The 19,880-nt window shown below is 53.8% G+C and overlaps 1 protein-coding gene across 1 annotated transcript; it reads left to right on the forward strand.

Moving 5' to 3' along the window:
• Positions 1–404: 404 nt before the first annotated feature.
• Positions 405–15,546, forward strand: LOC149916744 (uncharacterized). The gene is made up of 6 exons (XM_090145766.1): positions 405–783; positions 2,869–4,083; positions 5,485–5,555; positions 11,264–13,120; positions 13,379–13,448; positions 15,371–15,546. The coding sequence occupies exons 1-6, from the start codon at positions 405–407 to the stop codon at positions 15,544–15,546; spliced, it is 3,768 nt and encodes a 1,255-aa protein (XP_090001892.1).
• The last annotated feature ends 4,334 nt before the right edge of the window (positions 15,547–19,880 follow it).

A 19,880-nucleotide genomic window follows, 5' to 3' on the forward strand; every position in this document is an offset into this window, starting at 1 on the left:
CAGACGGCCACGAAGCAGCACGGAGGCCGGCAGCACTGCGTGCCCCGCCGTATCCAGGCCCACCGTCCCAGGGAGAGCCTGCAGCGGCCCCTGCCTGCAGCGCTCCGTGCCCCACACGCTGCCGCGACGTGCCGCCAGTGGCCCGCCGTCGTCAGGACGACGCCGAGCCCCGGGCAGCCGGCTGCCCAGGCGGGCGCGGAGGGCTGCCGCAGTGCGCTGCGGAGCCCGCCGGGGCTCTGTGACGCGGGCCGGCGTCGCGCCCCAAGGCCATTGTGACGCGGGGCCGCCGCGAGGGGCCGGAGTCCCCCGGAGAGAGTGCCGCTCACTCTCGGGAGAGCGGCTCCGCGAGGAGGACGCGGCTCCCCCGGGTGCGTGCGACCGAGCGTCTGCGCGAGGACGCGGCGATGAGCGAGGAGCGGGAGAAGAAGGACGACCGCCAGCCCGACGCGGGGCTGCCACGCGTGCGCGACCGCCGACAGGTGCGGGCCGGGGAGGGAGGCGCTCGGGCTCGGCCGGGCCGCCGGCGGCCGTCGAAGTCGCCGCCGCGGGGGACGCCGGCCGCGCCTTCGCCGCCTCCATCCCGGTTCTCCTTCTCCCCGCAGGTGGTGCCGCCGGGCGGCCGGAGCCCGGGCTCGTCCCTCCGCGGCGTCCGTCTGCCGCCGCTGCCCGGCCCGGAGAGCGCGCGGGCCTCCGGGAGCCGCCGCGCACAGGTAGGGAGCCCGAGGGAGGCGGGGCCGGACGTCTTCCCGCGCCGCGTGGGGACCGCCCTGTGCCGGTGCGGCTGTGGGGAGCGGGGCGGCAGCCGCCCGCGGGCTGAGCGCTGCCCTCGGTGCTGCGTGCGGCGCGAGCGGCGAGGACCGCGCTCACTCGGCCTTTCTCCTCGGCTTCTCTTGCAGGCGGGCGGGCGGCAGTTCCTGGAGTCGGCGACCGGCGGCGGTGCCAGTGGCCAAAGCAGACAGCCTCAGCCACCCTTGCTGCCTCGCTTAAGGCGGGCGGGGCTGCCGGCAGCAGCACCCAGGCGTGCAGCAGCAGCTTCTGGGGTCTGCAAGCTGCCTGCTCTGCCAGCGGCAGCCTCTTCCACACCATCTCCAAGTGGCAGAGCACGTGCCGTGGGCATCAGGGGCAGCAGACTCCCAGTCCTTGCCCCGAGACCTCCGGGAACCTTGCATGTCCAGGACGGGACAGCAGGGGCTGAGAGCCGGGGTGCAGCCCTGGAAGTCTCAGCTGTTCTCGGGCGTCGCAGTGCCAGACCCAGACAGAACTACGTGGTGTCCCTGAGCTGTGCTGCAGCCGCAAGCCCAAGAGCCGGAGTGCAGCTGGCAGTACCAGGGCGCCAAGCACCTACCAGCAGCCTGAGAACACCAGCAGGAACGGCCCAGGGACTGACCACCAAGGCTGGGAAAGTCCACGCAGCTTGGAGAGATGCTCAGGAGGGCAGCACAGACACTCGTGCTGCCACTACACCATCTTCCAGAGCAGCTCAGAAGGGCCCAGAAGGGCAGGCAGGCGGCAAAGAGCAAGACAAGGAGCCCCTGCCTGCATTAGTGCCTGAAGATGCAGGCAACCTAGATTCTCCCAAGGCTGCACACTCTCCAGAGGAGGCCAATAATGCAGTGCTGTTCCCAAGAGTGTGTGAGGGGGGAGAAAGAGACGTAACTGCCACCACCATGCCTGAAGCCTTCAAACAAGCTCTGGGAGCAGCACTGAGACTGCAAGATCCCAGAGGGGTCAACCAGGTGGCCTACAGATGTTCTCCAGTACACCCAGCAATCTGGAGAATTCGGGATGAGGCAAGGAGGGAGCAGATGTTGTCCAGCTGGAACATCTCCTGGCCAAATCTGAGCATGCTCAGGCTGCTAAGACCCCAAGCAGCACATGCCAGTGCCAGTGCTACCAACAGTGCCCAGGGTATGCTGGACACCTGCACCACAACAGTGATGGTGGAGGGCCTCTTTCCTGCACCAGGGGAGCTCCCCTCCTGGGATGCTGGAGTGCGGGATGAACCGCATGATTTAGAAGAGATTGTTGAGACAGGAACTGCAAGACAGTCATCTGGTGACCTGCAGAATGCATGTCTTGCCCTGTCTGATGAGGCAGAGACAGTGTGTTCAGCTTCTCTTCTGGGCGCTGGTCTTGGGCCTGCAGGACAGCTTGAGCCATTGCCTGCATCAGTGCCTGAAAATGCAGAAAACGAGACCACGCACTGTCCAGAGGAGGTCAATGCAGCACCACTCCTGTCAGCATGCAAGGGAGGAGAAAAAGAAATAGCTATGCCTGTGCTGGAATTGTCCAAAGAACCTCTGGGAGAAACACCAAAACTGCAAGATGCCAGAGAGATCTACGGGGAGACCTATGGATATTCTCCAATTTTCCCAGCAATTCATAGAATTCAGAATGAGGCGAGGAAGGAGCAGATGTTGTCCACCTGGAACATCTCCTGGCCAAGCAACGAGAGCATGCTCAGGCTGCTGAGACCCCAAGCAGCACATGACAGTGCCAGTGCTACCGACACTGTTGAGAGTATGCTGGAGACCTGCACCACAACATCGATGGTGGAGGGCCCCATTCCTGCACCAGGAGAGTTCATATCCTGGGATGCTGGCGTGCAGGATGAACAGCATGATTCGGAAGAGGCTGCTGAGACAGAATCTGCAGGACAGTCATCTGGTGACCTGCAGAGTGCATGTCTTGCCCAGTCGGATGAGGCACACACAGTGTGTTCACCATCTCTTCTGGATGCTGATCCAGGGCCTGTAGAACACCTTGAGCCTCTGCCTGCATCAGTGCTGGAAGATGCAGAAAGCTCAGATTCTTCCGAGGCTGCACGCTCTGTAGAGAATGCTGATGCAGCATCTCTCCGCTTGTCAGTGTCCGAGGGAGAAGAAGAAGCTATGCCTGTGCTGGAATTGTCCAAACAAGCTAAGGGGGAACCATCAAGACTGCAAGATCCCAGAGAGCTCTACAGGGAGACTTATGGATATTCTCCAATTTTCCCAGCAATTCGTAGAATTCAGGATGAGGCAAGGAAGGAGCAGATGTTGTCCACCTGGAACATCTCCTGCCCATGCAATGAGAGCATCCTCAGGCTGCTAAGACCCCAAGCAGCACATGACAGTGCCAGTGCTACTGACACTGTTCAGAGTATGCTGGACACCTGCACCACAACATCGATGGTGGAGGGCCCCATTCCTGTGGCAGGGGACCTCCTATCCTGGGATGCGGGAATGTGGGATGTACACCATGATTCGGAAGAGGTTGTTGAGACAGGAACTGCAGGACAGTCATCTGGTGACCTGCAGAATGCATGTCTTGCCCAGTCTGATGAGGCAGAAATATCACGTTCAGCTTCGCTTCTGGATGTAGGTGCTGGGCTTAGAGGACACCTTGAGCCATTGCCTATATCTGTGCCTGAAGATGTGGAAGACTCGGACTGTTTCACAGCAGCGCACTCTCCGGAGGTGGCCAGCGAAGCACCCTTCTTCCTGTCATTGAGTGAGGGAGAAGAAGGAGAAGAACCAGCTATGGCCATGCCTGAGTCCTCCAGTCAATCTCTAGGAGAACCATCAATTCTGCAAGATCTCGGAGAGATGTACTGGAAGGTCTATGGATGTCCTCCAATTCACCCAGCAATCCGGAGAATCCGTGACGAGGCAAGAAGGGAGCAGATGTTGTCTACTGGGAACAAGTCTGAGCCATACAGTGTGGGCATGCCCAGGCTTCTCGTGCTCCAAGCAGCAGATGATGGTGCCAATGCTGCCGACACTGCTTGGGGCATGCTGGACATCTGCGCCACTACATCGAGGGCAGATGGCCACTTTCCTGCCTCTTGTGATTCCCAAAGCTGGGGTATTGGAATTAAGTATGCAGAGGAAGCGATCATTGACGATGCTGCCAGTGATGCCAGCACCGCTCACAGCATGCTGGATGCCAGGGACACTGCAGTGATGGCTGAGAGCATGCCCACGCCCTCCTGTTTTTGCCCTGATACCATGGTGGGTGTGGAAGAAGAATGGGAGGACAACCGTGAGGAAGAAGCTGCTGAGGCAGTCAGTGTGCCACCAAGCATTTCTCATTCCTCAGCTGGTAAGATGAAGACAGCAGCAGCTCGCCGCCGGATGCCAGCTGTCATCAGGAATGTGCTCCGGGCTCTGCGCAGGATTTGCACCTGCAGCTGCATCAGGGGACAGCAAGAGGAGAAGCACGAGGCTGCAAACACCAGGCAGCACCCCAGAGATGCCTAATTCCATCTTGTCAGTGTCAAATTATGATTCCATCCTGTCAACGTAGAATTCTGATTCCATCTTGTCAACATAGAATTCTGATTCCATCATGTCTACATAGAATTCTGATTCCATTTTGTCAATGTCGAATTCTGATTCCATCCTGTCAACGTAGAATTCTGATTCCATCTTGTCAATGCAGAATTCTGATTCCATCCTGTCAACATAGAATTCTGATTAAATGCCATCTTTATTCTATCCTGCCTGAGTGCTGTCTGATCTGTCACTCATGCATGGTTGGTCTCTGAGTGCGACTACTGGGCTCAGAGCACGGGGCAATGGATCCATGTGTCGGTGGTGGCAGCAAGTGCAGAGAGCGTGGGCGTGCAAGGGAGAGTGATTTGTGACTTGCAAAGTGTGAGCTGGCTGAGCCGGTGTGTGTGTGAGGTGGGCTGCGATGAAGGGGGTGAGGGGCTCTGAAAGGGGCAGCCCTGGTGGGAGAGCACCGCTGTGCCTGTAGGGGTGAGAGCACGGCCAGACACCTACCTAGAAGGCCCATTTGGGGCAGCTTTTGCTGAAGGGGCAGTCCTTTAGTCCAGACGCCTTTAGTCCACTCTAGGTCTCCATTTGCCGTTAGACTTCCACACTGTCCATACAGGAGAGTTATAAGGAAAGTTTGCAGATGCTATTATCCCTTGATTGCACAGTTCATGAATCTCCAATCCTCCTGCCACAGGCAGGGCCACCAACCTCCCCATTTAATACTAGTCCAGATTGCCCAGGGCCCCATCCAATCTGGCCTTGAACACCTCTAGGGATGGGTTTGATGGGATCTCAAAGATCACCTTTTTCCAACCTTGTTTCCACCCCCCAAGGTGGACTGGGTTCCCTACCTCTGCATCCGTCTCTTCTGCCTCTGGATCAAGCCTGGCCTGGAATGTTTCCTGGAAGAAAGGAGTCTTTATAGGAAGCAAGAGGGAGATAGTCACCACCATGGATCCAGCATGATAGTTCAGTCACTGATCTTCAGTAGTGGTGGGTTGCCGAGCATTGTTGTTCTGTTGGCGATGACAGTGACTACAGCGATGATGGCAACTTTTCAGTGGTAGTACAAACTTATTTATAAGTCCAAAGTCAGCTCTCTTTGGAGTGGCAGCTTCTGGCTTTGGGATCTCAGAAAGAACCCCTTTTGTTCCTTTCTTCTGGGCCTTGCCAGTAGATAAGAGGGAGCAGGGAGGTGCCCACTTGTATCTTGCCTTCACAGGATACAATGGTATCATCGCCCAGTCTCATAGCAAGCTGGAGTTATTTGGTCACAGGCTATATCTTCCACCAGTAAGCAGTCCTGAGCACTCCCTACCAAAGGCAAACAGCTAAAATTGTCCACACAGTGATGTTGATTGCCACACAGCAACACCCATCACTCATCTCCTAGACAAGGCAGCCTTATCACAAGAAATACCTCAGGAAGCAAGCTTTGAGCCAAAAAAAAAAAAAAAATCAAAGAATTCTCACACCACCACGTGGCTCAAAGATTGCTTGAAATGAAGCATAAGTGACCCTCCATGGTGGTGAGGAAAAGAGAAAAAAGAAAGTAAGAAAAAAAAAAAAAAGTAAGCATAAGGGAAAAGAGGAGTGGGAAGGGGGGTTAAATGTTACAGTTGTTATGAAGAATTTCTTGGGCTTGGTTACAGAGGTTGCCCTGATTTGTTGGACTTGTTCATCATCAGTTGAAGTGGTTACAAAGTACATGGAGGATACAACTCCTTGTATAAAAGTTGAATCAAACATGGAGCCATACAAGAAACAAACATAAGAGTTGCAACAGCACACGAAAAAGGATACGTTTCTCCCGTGGGCAATTTGTTTAGCAACTTTTTCATTATCATTCCATTTTTAGACAACAATTAGAGTCATTCAATTTGCCACAGACACCACCTGTGACTCTTCAGGAGTGGTGACACGAACGTTCCATAATGAATAAAAATTAGAAAGTGAAAAGAGACAACTGTACATTTGGCAATAACCATACCTTTAACAATAGCCAATAATATTAAATCAGTAAGTAAAACAAATAGAGCTATTTGTGTCAGCTGCTTTCCCCACCCAGGAACTCCCAGTGTAAGCCAAGATCCAGATGGGAATTCTTCAGTAGAGGTTGTGGTGTTTATGAACACCCATACAATATTACACTTCAGTGAATTCATCAAAAGCGTATCTAGTCCAATTTGACAATATGTGGACTTGCCATGTAATGTTTTCTAAGATGATTTAGTATCACGAGAACTCTCCACTTGAACATTTCCAAAGCAATTCAAATGCTGAGAGATATAAATCTTAGTTTGGCAAGTTCAAGTATTGCTACAGTCTACAGAATTTTTCACAGGATAGTGTGTGCAGGATAGTCCACAGTATAAACCATCAAGAGGAGTAATCCCAGAAACATACACATCTCTTATCAAAACTTAGACACTTTCCAACAACCATGTTTTGGATGGAACTCCTGGACTGGTGTGACACTGAAAAGCATCAGTGCAAAAGGCTTTACGATAGATTTCTTTTGTGCCCACATCTAACAGATATTAGATGGGCCTCTTGATTCATTTCCCAGTTTGTTAGGAATTTGGAAACACTGTGGAGGAGTCACATGCAAATCATAATCAGTTTGAAAAAAAGGGGTGAAAGAAGGGGTCAAAAGAAATGGTATCACTGTGCAGGGAGTACCAGTAAGCCAGGATGACCTGTAAGAACTCTGAACCCAGTTGTGAAATTTAACAGATCCAAGGACTGATATCAATCACCACCCACACTCACAACAATGCAAAACACAATATGATTGCAACCAAAAAAATGTAATTAAGAGGTATACTCAGTATTCTAGCATGATCAAATCTTCAGTATTTCTGTCACAAAACACAAACGGTTAAAATCAGCCTTAAAATTAGCCTTTCTGTCAAGTGCCCACGGGGATCTTCTGTAAAATAAAACAAGAACCAACTTGCCCTTTTTGGGCTTTGTAAATATGGTTAAAAAATGAGGGAACAATTGAGGAAGTGTTGATTTCATATTACTTTTTTCGGGGTGTCTTTAGCCTTCCAAGGATATTTGGTAAGGGATTCTGTTAAGGTTAGGGAACTGGCCTCATGTTAGCTGAGTCAATCGCACAGGCTGGCCAGGGAGATAAGAGTGTTTCCCTGGCTTATCAGCCTCTGGATCATGACTCACAGGGGTAATTGGCAAGAGTGGTGAGGCCTTTAGACACAAGGTGTTAAATGGAGGATCTGGTTTCCCTTTGTGGTAAGCTTTCTAATGCATCCACCCTTCACTGCCCCCACCCCGGTCACTTGGGAGGGGCGAAGACATCAGTTTTTTATTGGATAGCTGCTCAGGTTTTGCTTTCCAGGTCTTGAGCTTTTGTTCTGGCCACCACTTAACTAATTTCTCTAACCTGACAGTGGGTAATCCATTCATCAGATCTCACAGGACACCCTTTTGCCAGCCCAGTGTCCAGAGACAATTACCTTTATGATCAATATTCCGCCTATCTGTTTTTACTGAAAATGAAACCCTTCCAGTCCCACTGAGCTTTGGGCTAGGTGGCCTGGGGGCAAGGCTGACCGCTGCAAGTCTTACTTCCCTTGGCTCAAATTTACTGGCGGAAGAAATCACTGACCCATATTTTCTTCCATAGTTGATTAACTCTTGGACAGCCTTCTTCCACGCCCATACGTCCCCTGACTGCAGATGGTTAGATGTTACAGTTCCTTCTAACGCTGCCCGGGTTCTCTCTCCCTGACACATAGCTTGTATCTTTCCTTGCAGTTGTATGCCTATGGGTTTCAATGACTCTGGAAGCCCCCTAATTAAAGCAGTCATTCTCTCAGGATCAACAGGCATCATCATAGGTGATTCGTGGTGTGGCTGCAGCTTTCTATCATACATCATTTGGAGACAAGCAGCCTTTTGAACGCTCTCTACTAACTGGTCGACTGTTCCAGTAATAGCAAGAGGGTATCCCTTTTCTAGAGGATTGAGACCACCTGCCCAATAGGCAGCCCTCTGTGTTAAGGACCAGGGAGCACCATTGTTGCCAGTAGTTAAAAATACTCCTGGTCCCCAGTAACCTCCCGCTTCCTTTTCCATTAGCTGTATCTGGTCTCCACCAGTGAGACTAACCCTCCATACATACTCATTTTCTGACTCCTTTGGAGAGCGGCTGAAATCTTTTTTCAATTTTGCTAGTTCAGTGGCTGAGAAGGGAATTCCTTTAACATTCATTTGAGGATCTAGATCCTCCCTGTTATTGAATGCATATTCGGTTTTTATCAAAGGGTGCATCTGGGCTGGAGAGGCCTCTAATTTGTCTAGCCTTGCCTTCATTTCTTTCAATCCTTCTAGAGGGTAGATTTTTTCTTGAGGCAAACTATGGGCGACAGTATCGCTATTTTCTTTATACCTTAACTGCTCCTTCAGAACCCCTAGTAAGGGAGCTGCATCATGCTTTTCATTTTCTAATGAAACAGGCCACAAGGGTAATCCATACCGTATGACATGGTGAAAAAAACCTCAAAACTGACGGGTTTGACTGAGATGGGCAGCCACTGCTTTGGGAGAGACTGGCAGATGATAATTGCTTGTGAATCATTTGTTTTGTAAGTATATATACGTATGCATGTATTATTAGCACTACTGTAATTTCTCTCTTATTTTTCTGCCTTAGTAAACAGTTTTTATCTCAACCAAATCATTTTTTTTCTGATTCTCTCCCCCATCCCATCTTTTCAAATAAGTGAATTTCCAGATTTGGACTTAAAATTTGCTGTCATACAAGCACTAACATTTTTGTTGTATTATGTAGATGTATGAGCAAACAATTCTCAAAAAATTACTGCCATGTCTACTTTGCTGCCAAATTTATATCTTCATATAAATATTTACATTTTATAGACATTTCCATTATTCCACATATTATGCTATTATATATTTACATTTATATACAATTACTATTTACATTTTATAGAAGACAAAAATCCAGTGACACTATTTCCCACTTCCTATATAGTCCAGTGACAATATATTTCCTATTAATAGAAAAAATGCCAATATAGGCATCTGAAACTATTGCAGGTTTCAAATGAAATAAGTTTTTAAGTAATATATCTGAACAAATTTCCAGGAGAAAAAAAAAAACAGCCTTTTTTTCCAAAACACAAGAGAGTGTGCTGGCAGGATTTTAACTACCAGCCATGGTGGTCTCAATTTATACACTGAATAAGATTTTCACTCTAGTGCCATGGCTATTCAGGAGACGTGTGTATGCTTAACGGGGCTGGCTGGCTGCACTCCACCATGCTGCTCTTTCACTCTCCCTTCTTAAAGGAACAGGGATGAAAATACAATGAAGGAGAGCTTCAGTTGAGATAAGGACAGGGAGATCTCTCACCAAGGACCATCGTGTGCAAAACAGACTCAAGTTAGGGGACGAATGTAAGTTTCTGTCTGTTAATAGCAGACTAGAGCACTGAGGAACTAGAAGCAAACTAAAAACATTTTCCCATTCACTCATTCTCTTCCAAGTCGTCCCCTTAAGTGGAGCAGGGAACTGGGGCTATGGTCGGTCCCTAAAGCTCTGATGTTGCACCACACAGGGTCCCTCTCACGGCAGCCATCTTTTCTAAACCAATCCCTCACGGGCTTCTGACAGACTGCAGCTCTTCAAGCGCTACTCTAAAGTGGCTCCGTACCCCGGAGTCCATCCTGTAGAAACTGCCCCACGGGCAGCACTTCCCCAGAGCTTCAACACCACACTCTCCTCTTCAAGAGCAGCAGCTGGCCCAGCCCTCCTGCCCCACCGCGGCCCTTCTCCATGGCCGCAGCTCCGGCCCGGGGCTGCTCCTGTGGGCACAACATGGCTGCGGCCTCCTGCAGGCCGCGCCTACCATGGGCTGCTTCATGGCTGCAATGGAGATCTGCTCCGTGTGGTGCCCACGGTCTGTAGGGGCCGGCCTGTCATATGTCTCCTGCTTTCCTCTTCCCTTGAAACAGAGGGTGAGGTATCTAAATGGACTGTTCATACCCTTGTTTGTCTTCCTCAGCGATTGCCACTTCCTACAGCTTCTTCACGTGGTCCCTCTGCACTCTGACCACAGCACAACTCCCTGAGATGAGGCCACCCCAAATACCCTTCAAACAACATCTGGTCAACCACATCCTCTCTTGGGATGTGCTTCTGGGTTAAAATCTACTATGTGCTAAAGGCATACTGTTTCTCCAGCCCACGGTGGTCACAACACGTAGCACATCTTCATGCTGTGTAGCTTTCAGCAGAGTTGCTGTGTCCCTGTGGCCACGCTGCAAGCACTGCTGAAGGCTGCACACTGTCTTTCCTTGCTGCCCTCATTTGCCTGGTTGTCTGTCTCTTCACCAGCTGATTGCTGAATGAGGGTTTGAGACCCACTAGTACCATCTGTGGATAAAAGGTGTAGTCTCTTCCAGCCAGCCAGGAGCAAGCTATCACCCAGAGCAGCCACGAGGATTCTCCAAAGAAGCCTGGGAACAGCTACAACAATTGCTGTGGCTCTGTGTGTTGCTCCCAGTCTTAATAATCAGGCTTAATGATCTTCTTAAAATACAGTGTTTGCAGTGCCTCTGATATGAATCAATGTTTAAGAAGGGCAAAAAGGGCTGCTTACTGCAAAACAAATACTCGCACAGAAAGATTAGGCATTTGTTTAGCAAGCTTAATTAAAAAGCTCTACTTGGTGCCTCTTTGAGGATCTAAACTCCTTGATAAAGAAATAACCCGTTTTTCCAGTTATAGCTTCCTTTTCTTTGTAAGTGGTGAGTAGTTTCAAAGATCAAAAGGCCAAGTCTCATAACGCCATCTTAATTTGAAAGATATTTTAACATTCTGATAAGCACAGTTTTGGAATGCTTCATTTTGTTTGCCTCACTAGTCAATGTGCAAACTTAGGGTAATTAAACAAAGTGATATTTCACAGTCAGTCTTTGCATTTAGACAGTGAATGTGTAAGTTTAAATAGGAAAATCTACATACTCTCGGGAGAGCGGCTCGGCGAGGAGGACGTGGCATTAGAGGCAGCAGACTCCCAGTACTTGCCCCGAGACCTCAGCACACACCGCAGATGTTGTCCAGTTGCAACACACGGTGGGCAAACTCTGTGAGCGTGCCCAGGCCCAGTGCTGCCAACACTGCTCAGGGAAACCTGGGCGTACGCTCCGCGACATCGAGGGCTGAGGCTCAGATTCCTGCCTCTGGTGGTTCCCGAACCAGGGATGCTGGAGTGCAGGTTGAGCTGCAAGAATTAGAAGAGACTGCTGAGAGGGAATCCGCAGGATGTTCACCTGGCAAACTGTGGAGCGCATCTCTTGCCTCACCTGATGAGGCAGGCAGCATGCCTTCGGCTTCTCTTCTGGCTGCGGACCCTGGGCCTGGAGGACACCTTGAGGCTTTGGCTGTAACAGGTCCTGAAGATGGGGAACACTCAACTTCTTCCAAGGCTGAATACTTTCCAGAGGAGGCCAATGCAGCACCTTTTTTCTGGAGAGCATGCGAGGGAGAAGAAGAAGAAACGGCTACCACCATGCCTGAATTCTCCAACCAGTCTCTGGGAGAAGAACAGAGGTTGCAAGATCCCAGAGAGGTCTACGGGGAGGCATATGGATATCCTCCAGTTCACCCAGCAATCCAGAGAATCCGGGATGAGGCGAAGAAGGACCAGATGCTGCCACACTGGAACATCTCCTGGCCAAATAGCATGAGCGTGCCCCCGCTGCTAAGGCCCCAAGCAACAGAAGACAGTGCCAGTGCAGCTGACAGTGCTCAGGGCACGCTGAGCGTCTGCAGTGTGACATCGAGGGCTGAGGGCCAGTTTTCTGCTTCTGATGATTCCTCAGCCAGAGGTGTTATAGTCCAGGACTCGCAGCTAGAGTTGGAAGAGGCTGCAGAGATAGAAACGGCAGGACAGTCATCTGGCACCCTGCAAGTTGCATCTCTTGCCCCATCTGATGAGGTACACGCTGTGTGTTCACCATCTCTTCTGGATGCTGAGCCAGGGCCTGCAGGGCACCTTGAGCCTTTACCTGTATCAGTGCTGGAAGATGCAGAAAGCTCAGATTCTTCCGAGGCTGCAAGCTCTGCAGAGGAGACTGATGCAGTATCGCTCCCCTTGCCAATGTCCAAGGGAGGAGAAAGAGAAGAATCAGCTATGGCCATGCCTGAATCCTCTGGACAAGGTCTGGGAGAAGCACGGAGACTGCCAGATCCCAGCGAGATCAACAGGGAGCCCTCTGGGTACTCTCCTATGATCCCAGCAATGCGGAGAATTCGTGAGGAGGACAGAAACGAGCAGATGTTGTCACACTGGAATATTTCCTGGCCAAGGAATGTGAGAAGCCCCAGGCAGCGAAGGCTCCAGGCAAGAGGTGACGCATTCAATAATGTTGGCGCTCGTCAGGGCATGCCAGGTATCTGGCCCACGACATCCCGGGCTGGTAACTGGTTTCTTGACTCTGGTGACTCCAGAAAGTGGACTGTTAGACTGCCAGTTATACTGGAAGAGTCCAGTGATGACAGCGACAGTGCTGCCAGCACTGCTGAGGGCACGCTGGATGCCAGAGACAATGCAGTGAGAGATGAGGGCATGCACCCGCCCTCCTGTCCTTGCCCTTCAACACTGGAGAATGTGGAGGAAGACTGGGGATGTGACTCTGAGGAAGATGCTGCATCAGAGGCAGTCAGCATCACATCCAGCACATCCGATGAGCCATCTGGTGAGGTGGAGGCCATTTCTTCAGCTTCATCTGTAGCTGCAGATCCCATGACTGAGGAGCATGTGTCAGCATGTGAGGGAGCAGAAGATGTGGGCCCTCAGCATGAGGTGAGCAAGGTCAGCACCAGGCATGAATTGGAGGCAGAGGCAGGAGTGGTGCCTGGAGTGTGCGCTGTGGGGAGATGCCTGGAGATGCTGTCTCCTTTCCAACCAGCTCCATGCATTAGGGTGGACAGCCCCTCTGTTATTCCTGCCTTGCCTTCAATCAAAGGGGCCTGGAAAGGGGATCCCTCCCCTGGACCCCTGGCACCCACACCATCACCAGCCAGTGGCATACAGGTGTGTGGTTTTGTTCTCTTCACACAGGTTTCTGCAGAGGCTGAAGAACGTGCACAGAGCTCCGTGTGCTTCAGAGATGCACCGGAGGATGGCCCAGGTACATCCCCAGACAGAAAACAATCCCAGGGAGGGACCTGTCAAGCTCAGATGGCCCACCAAGTGGCATGGAGGCTGACAGCGTTCCATGCGCTGCCATATCCAGGCCAGTCCTCCCAGGGAAATTCCATGGTGGTGGGTGGCACGGCCAGACACCTACCTAGAGGAGACCAGGAGTGTCCCAGCTGGATCAGGGCTCCTCAGGTGTCTCACTGCAAAGGCTTGGGTATTCCCTACATTGACATCATCATTCCCCCTTATGAGGATATCATCAGTATACAGATAAATCCGGACACCGTGGTCCAACGTGAGCTTCTCCAGCTTCTGTGCCTATGCTCCAAGCGCCAGAGTGGGCGAGTGTCTGTACCCCTGGGGTAATCAGGTGACTGTGCATTGCACTCCCTCCAAGTAAATGCAAAATTGATTGTCCTCCACCTTCTTCAAGGGGACCATAAAACAGCTGTCTTAGGCATCAATGGCAGCCAGAAAGGGATGAGCCTGTTCCTGTAGGGCAGTAATCAATTCTGAAACATTTGGGGCAGCTTTTGCTGAAGGGGCAGTCTTGGCCTCCAGATGCCTGTAGTCCACTGTAAGGAACGTGTCTGAGCCATACAGTGTGGGCACGCCCAGGCTTCTCGTGCTCCAAGCAGCAGATGACGGGGCCAGTGCTGCCGACACTGCTTGGGGCATGCTGGACCTCTGCAACATGACATCGAGGGTGGATGGCCACTTCCCTGCATCTTGTGCTTCCCAAAGCCAGGATATTAGAATTAAGTACACACAGTAAGAGACCATTGACAGTGCTGCCAGCGATGCCAGCACTGATCACGGCATGCTGGATATGGATACCAGGAACACTGCAGTGATGGCTGAGAGCACGCCCACACTCTCCTGTTTTTGCCCTGATACTGTGGAGGGTGTGGAAGAAGAATGGGAAGACAGCCATGAGGAAGAAGCTGCTGAGGCAGCCAGTGTGCCACCAAGCATTTCTGGTTCTTCATATGGTGAGATGAAGACCATGCCTTCAGCTTCCCCTGTGGCTGCAGGACCCAGACCTGAGGGACATTCATCTGCATGCAAAGGAGCAGAAAGTACAGTCAATTTCAAGCACAAGGTGAGGGAAGTCCATGTGGTCAGGACCAAGTGTGAAATGAAGGCAAAGACAGGAGCTGTACTGGAGTGTGCACTGTGGGGAGATGCCTGGTACTGTCTTCTTTCCATCCAGCTCCATGCAGAAAGATGGACATCCGGGGTTACCCCGGCTTACCTTCATGTGAGGGGCATGATTGACAAACCAGGAGAAGATAACCTGGAACTTGGAGTATTGCTGGCAAGGAACCTACAGGGCTGGTTTTGCTCTCCCCTCACAGGTTTCCGCAGAGGCCAGAGGAGGTGCACAGAACTCCAGTCGTATCAGAGAGACATCAGAAGATGTCCCAGATATGTCCCCAAATGGAGAGCCTGCTGAGCCTGATCAGCCCTGTGAGCAGCTCGGAGGCTGGCAGCACTCCATGCGCACCATTCTGCTGTGCCCAGGACAGCTTTCCCTCCCAGGGAAAAGCTGTGCTAGGGGAGCACGCAGGTCCTTGCCTGGTGCCCACCCTGCCCCTTGCCTATTGCTATCTGTCTCCCATAGCAACCGCTGCCAGACCACATGCTGCCAAGGTTTCTGCAGAGGACAGAGGACCTGCACAGAGCCCCAGGTGCTTCAGAGAGGCACCGGAGGATGGCCTAGGGACGTCCCCAGACAGAAAGCCATCCCAGGGAGGGCCTGCCCAGCTCAAATGTCCCACCAACTGGCACGGAGGCCAGCAGCGGTGTGCGCCCTGCCATATGCAGGCTCATTTTCCCAGGGAAAACCCATGTACAGAGCAGGCAGGGCCTCGCCTCTGCCCCTTGCCTACAGCTCTCTGTCCCCCTCAGGTTCCGCAGCCGCACCACACGCAGCGGCTCGCCGCCGGATGCCAGCTGTCATCAGGAATGTGCTCCCAGTTCTGCGCAGGGTTTGCACCTGCAGCTGCATCAGGGGACAGCGAGAGGAGAGGCACGAAGCTGCAAACACCAGGCAGCTCCTGGAGATGACAAACCCAGTCCTGTAGATGTAGAATTCTGATTCAGTGTTGTCTTTATTCTCTCCTGGCTGAGTGCTGGGCTCAGAGCACGGGGCAATGGATCCGTGTGTCGCTGGTGCCAGCAAGTGCAGAGAGCGAGGGCGTGCAAGCCATCCCAGGGAGGGCCTGCCCAGCGCAGACGGCCACGAAGCAGCACGGAGGCCGGCAGCACTGCGTGCCCCGCCGTATCCAGGCCCACCGTCCCAGGGAGAGCCTGCAGCGGCCCCTGCCTGCAGCGCTCCGTGCCCCACACGCTGCCGCGACGTGCCGCCAGTGGCCCGCCGTCGTCAGGACGACGCCGAGCCCCGGGCAGCCGGCTGCCCAGGCGGGCGCGGAGGGCTGCCGCAGTGCGCTGCGGAGCCCGCCGGGGCTCTGTGACGCGGGCCGGCGTCGCGCCCCAAGGCCATTGTGACGCGGGGCCGCCGCGAGGGGCCGGAGTCCCCCGGAGAGAGTGCCGCTCACTCTCGGGAGAGCGGCTCCGCGAGGAGGACGCGGCTCCCCCGGGTGCGTGCGACCGAGCGTCTGCGCGAGGACGCGGCGATGAGCGAGGAGCGGGAGAAGAAGGACGACCGCCAGCCCGACGCGGGGCTGCCACGCGTGCGCGACCGCCGACAGGTGCGGGCCGGGGAGGGAGGCGCTCGGGCTCGGCCGGGCCGCCGGCGGCCGTCGAAGTCGCCGCCGCGGGGGACGCCGGCCGCGCCTTCGCCGCCTCCATCCCGGTTCTCCTTCTCCCCGCAGGTGGTGCCGCCGGGCGGCCGGAGCCCGGGCTCGTCCCTCCGCGGCGTCCGTCTGCCGCCGCTGCCCGGCCCGGAGAGCGCGCGGGCCTCCGGGAGCCGCCGCGCACAGGTAGGGAGCCCGAGGGAGGCGGGGCCGGACGTCTTCCCGCGCCGCGTGGGGACCGCCCTGTGCCGGTGCGGCTGTGGGGAGCGGGGCGGCAGCCGCCCGCGGGCTGAGCGCTGCCCTCGGTGCTGCGTGCGGCGCGAGCGGCGAGGACCGCGCTCACTCGGCCTTTCTCCTCGGCTTCTCTTGCAGGCGGGCGGGCGGCAGTTCCTGGAGTCGGCGACCGGCGGCGGTGCCAGTGGCCAAAGCAGACAGCCTCAGCCACCCTTGCTGCCTCGCTTAAGGCGGGCGGGGCTGCCGGCAGCAGCACCCAGGCGTGCAGCAGCAGCTTCTGGGGTCTGCAAGCTGCCTGCTCTGCCAGCGGCAGCCTCTTCCACACCATCTCCAAGTGGCAGAGCACGTGCCGTGGGCATCAGGGGCAGCAGACTCCCAGTCCTTGCCCCGAGACCTCCGGGAACCTTGCATGTCCAGGACGGGACAGCAGGGGCTGAGAGCCGGGGTGCAGCCCTGGAAGTCTCAGCTGTTCTCGGGCGTCGCAGTGCCAGACCCAGACAGAACTACGTGGTGTCCCTGAGCTGTGCTGCAGCCGCAAGCCCAAGAGCCGGAGTGCAGCTGGCAGTACCAGGGCGCCAAGCACCTACCAGCAGCCTGAGAACACCAGCAGGAACGGCCCAGGGACTGACCACCAAGGCTGGGAAAGTCCACGCAGCTTGGAGAGATGCTCAGGAGGGCAGCACAGACACTCGTGCTGCCACTACACCATCTTCCAGAGCAGCTCAGAAGGGCCCAGAAGGGCAGGCAGGCGGCAAAGAGCAAGACAAGGAGCCCCTGCCTGCATTAGTGCCTGAAGATGCAGGCAACCTAGATTCTCCCAAGGCTGCACACTCTCCAGAGGAGGCCAATAATGCAGTGCTGTTCCCAAGAGTGTGTGAGGGGGGAGAAAGAGACGTAACTGCCACCACCATGCCTGAAGCCTTCAAACAAGCTCTGGGAGCAGCACTGAGACTGCAAGATCCCAGAGGGGTCAACCAGGTGGCCTACAGATGTTCTCCAGTACACCCAGCAATCTGGAGAATTCGGGATGAGGCAAGGAGGGAGCAGATGTTGTCCAGCTGGAACATCTCCTGGCCAAATCTGAGCATGCTCAGGCTGCTAAGACCCCAAGCAGCACATGCCAGTGCCAGTGCTACCAACAGTGCCCAGGGTATGCTGGACACCTGCACCACAACAGTGATGGTGGAGGGCCTCTTTCCTGCACCAGGGGAGCTCCCCTCCTGGGATGCTGGAGTGCGGGATGAACCGCATGATTTAGAAGAGATTGTTGAGACAGGAACTGCAAGACAGTCATCTGGTGACCTGCAGAATGCATGTCTTGCCCTGTCTGATGAGGCAGAGACAGTGTGTTCAGCTTCTCTTCTGGGCGCTGGTCTTGGGCCTGCAGGACAGCTTGAGCCATTGCCTGCATCAGTGCCTGAAAATGCAGAAAACGAGACCACGCACTGTCCAGAGGAGGTCAATGCAGCACCACTCCTGTCAGCATGCAAGGGAGGAGAAGAAGAAATAGCTATGCCTGTGCTGGAATTGTCCAAAGAACCTCTGGGAGAAACACCAAAACTGCAAGATGCCAGAGAGATCTACGGGGAGACCTATGGATATTCTCCAATTTTCCCAGCAATTCATAGAATTCAGAATGAGGCGAGGAAGGAGCAGATGTTGTCCACCTGGAACATCTCCTGGCCAAGCAACGAGAGCATGCTCAGGCTGCTGAGACCCCAAGCAGCACATGACAGTGCCAGTGCTACCGACACTGTTGAGAGTATGCTGGAGACCTGCACCACAACATCGATGGTGGAGGGCCCCATTCCTGCACCAGGAGAGTTCATATCCTGGGATGCTGGCGTGCAGGATGAACAGCATGATTCGGAAGAGGCTGCTGAGACAGAATCTGCAGGACAGTCATCTGGTGACCTGCAGAGTGCATGTCTTGCCCAGTCGGATGAGGCACACACAGTGTGTTCACCATCTCTTCTGGATGCTGATCCAGGGCCTGTAGAACACCTTGAGCCTCTGCCTGCATCAGTGCTGGAAGATGCAGAAAGCTCAGATTCTTCCGAGGCTGCACGCTCTGTAGAGAATGCTGATGCAGCATCTCTCCGCTTGTCAGTGTCCGAGGGAGAAGAAGCAGCTATGCCTGTGCTGGAATTGTCCAAACAAGCTAAGGGGGAACCATCAAGACTGCAAGATCCCAGAGAGCTCTACAGGGAGACTTATGGATATTCTCCAATTTTCCCAGCAATTCGTAGAATTCAGGATGAGGCAAGGAAGGAGCAGATGTTGTCCACCTGGAACATCTCCTGCCCATGCAATGAGAGCATCCTCAGGCTGCTAAGACCCCAAGCAGCACATGACAGTGCCAGTGCTACTGACACTGTTCAGAGTATGCTGGACACCTGCACCACAACATCGATGGTGGAGGGCCCCATTCCTGTGGCAGGGGACCTCCTATCCTGGGATGCGGGAATGTGGGATGTACACCATGATTCGGAAGAGGTTGTTGAGACAGGAACTGCAGGACAGTCATCTGGTGACCTGCAGAATGCATGTCTTGCCCAGTCTGATGAGGCAGAAATATCACGTTCAGCTTCGCTTCTGGATGTAGGTGCTGGGCTTAGAGGACACCTTGAGCCATTGCCTATATCTGTGCCTGAAGATGTGGAAGACTCGGACTGTTTCACAGCAGCGCACTCTCCGGAGGTGGCCAGCGAAGCACCCTTCTTCCTGTCATTGAGTGAGGGAGAAGAAGGAGAAGAACCAGCTATGGCCATGCCTGAGTCCTCCAGTCAATCTCTAGGAGAACCATCAATTCTGCAAGATCTCGGAGAGATGTACTGGAAGGTCTATGGATGTCCTCCAATTCACCCAGCAATCCGGAGAATCCGTGACGAGGCAAGAAGGGAGCAGATGTTGTCTACTGGGAACAAGTCTGAGCCATACAGTGTGGGCATGCCCAGGCTTCTCGTGCTCCAAGCAGCAGATGATGGTGCCAATGCTGCCGACACTGCTTGGGGCATGCTGGACATCTGCGCCACTACATCGAGGGCAGATGGCCACTTTCCTGCCTCTTGTGATTCCCAAAGCTGGGGTATTGGAATTAAGTATGCAGAGGAAGCGATCATTGACGATGCTGCCAGTGATGCCAGCACCGCTCACAGCATGCTGGATGCCAGGGACACTGCAGTGATGGCTGAGAGCATGCCCACGCCCTCCTGTTTTTGCCCTGATACCATGGTGGGTGTGGAAGAAGAATGGGAGGACAACCGTGAGGAAGAAGCTGCTGAGGCAGTCAGTGTGCCACCAAGCATTTCTCATTCCTCAGCTGGTAAGATGAAGACAGCAGCAGCTCGCCGCCGGATGCCAGCTGTCATCAGGAATGTGCTCCGGGCTCTGCGCAGGATTTGCACCTGCAGCTGCATCAGGGGACA

Source organism: Phasianus colchicus, chromosome 9 (genome assembly GCF_987193195.1).
Source record: "Phasianus colchicus chromosome 9, bPhaCol1.hap1.1, whole genome shotgun sequence".
Taxonomy (NCBI): domain Eukaryota; kingdom Metazoa; phylum Chordata; class Aves; order Galliformes; family Phasianidae; genus Phasianus; species Phasianus colchicus.

Coding starts and splice junctions, on each gene's coding strand:
- LOC149916744 (XM_090145766.1), top strand. CDS start 405: ATGAGCGAGGAGCGGGAGAAGAAGGACGACCGCCAGCCCGACGCGGGG. Junction 4,084..5,484: donor CATTTCTCATTCCTCAGCTG/GTAAGATGAAGA, acceptor TTGCCTTCACAG/GATACAATGGTATCATCGCC. Junction 13,449..15,370: donor TGCACCGGAGGATGGCCCAG/GTACATCCCCAG, acceptor TGTCCCCCTCAG/GTTCCGCAGCCGCACCACAC.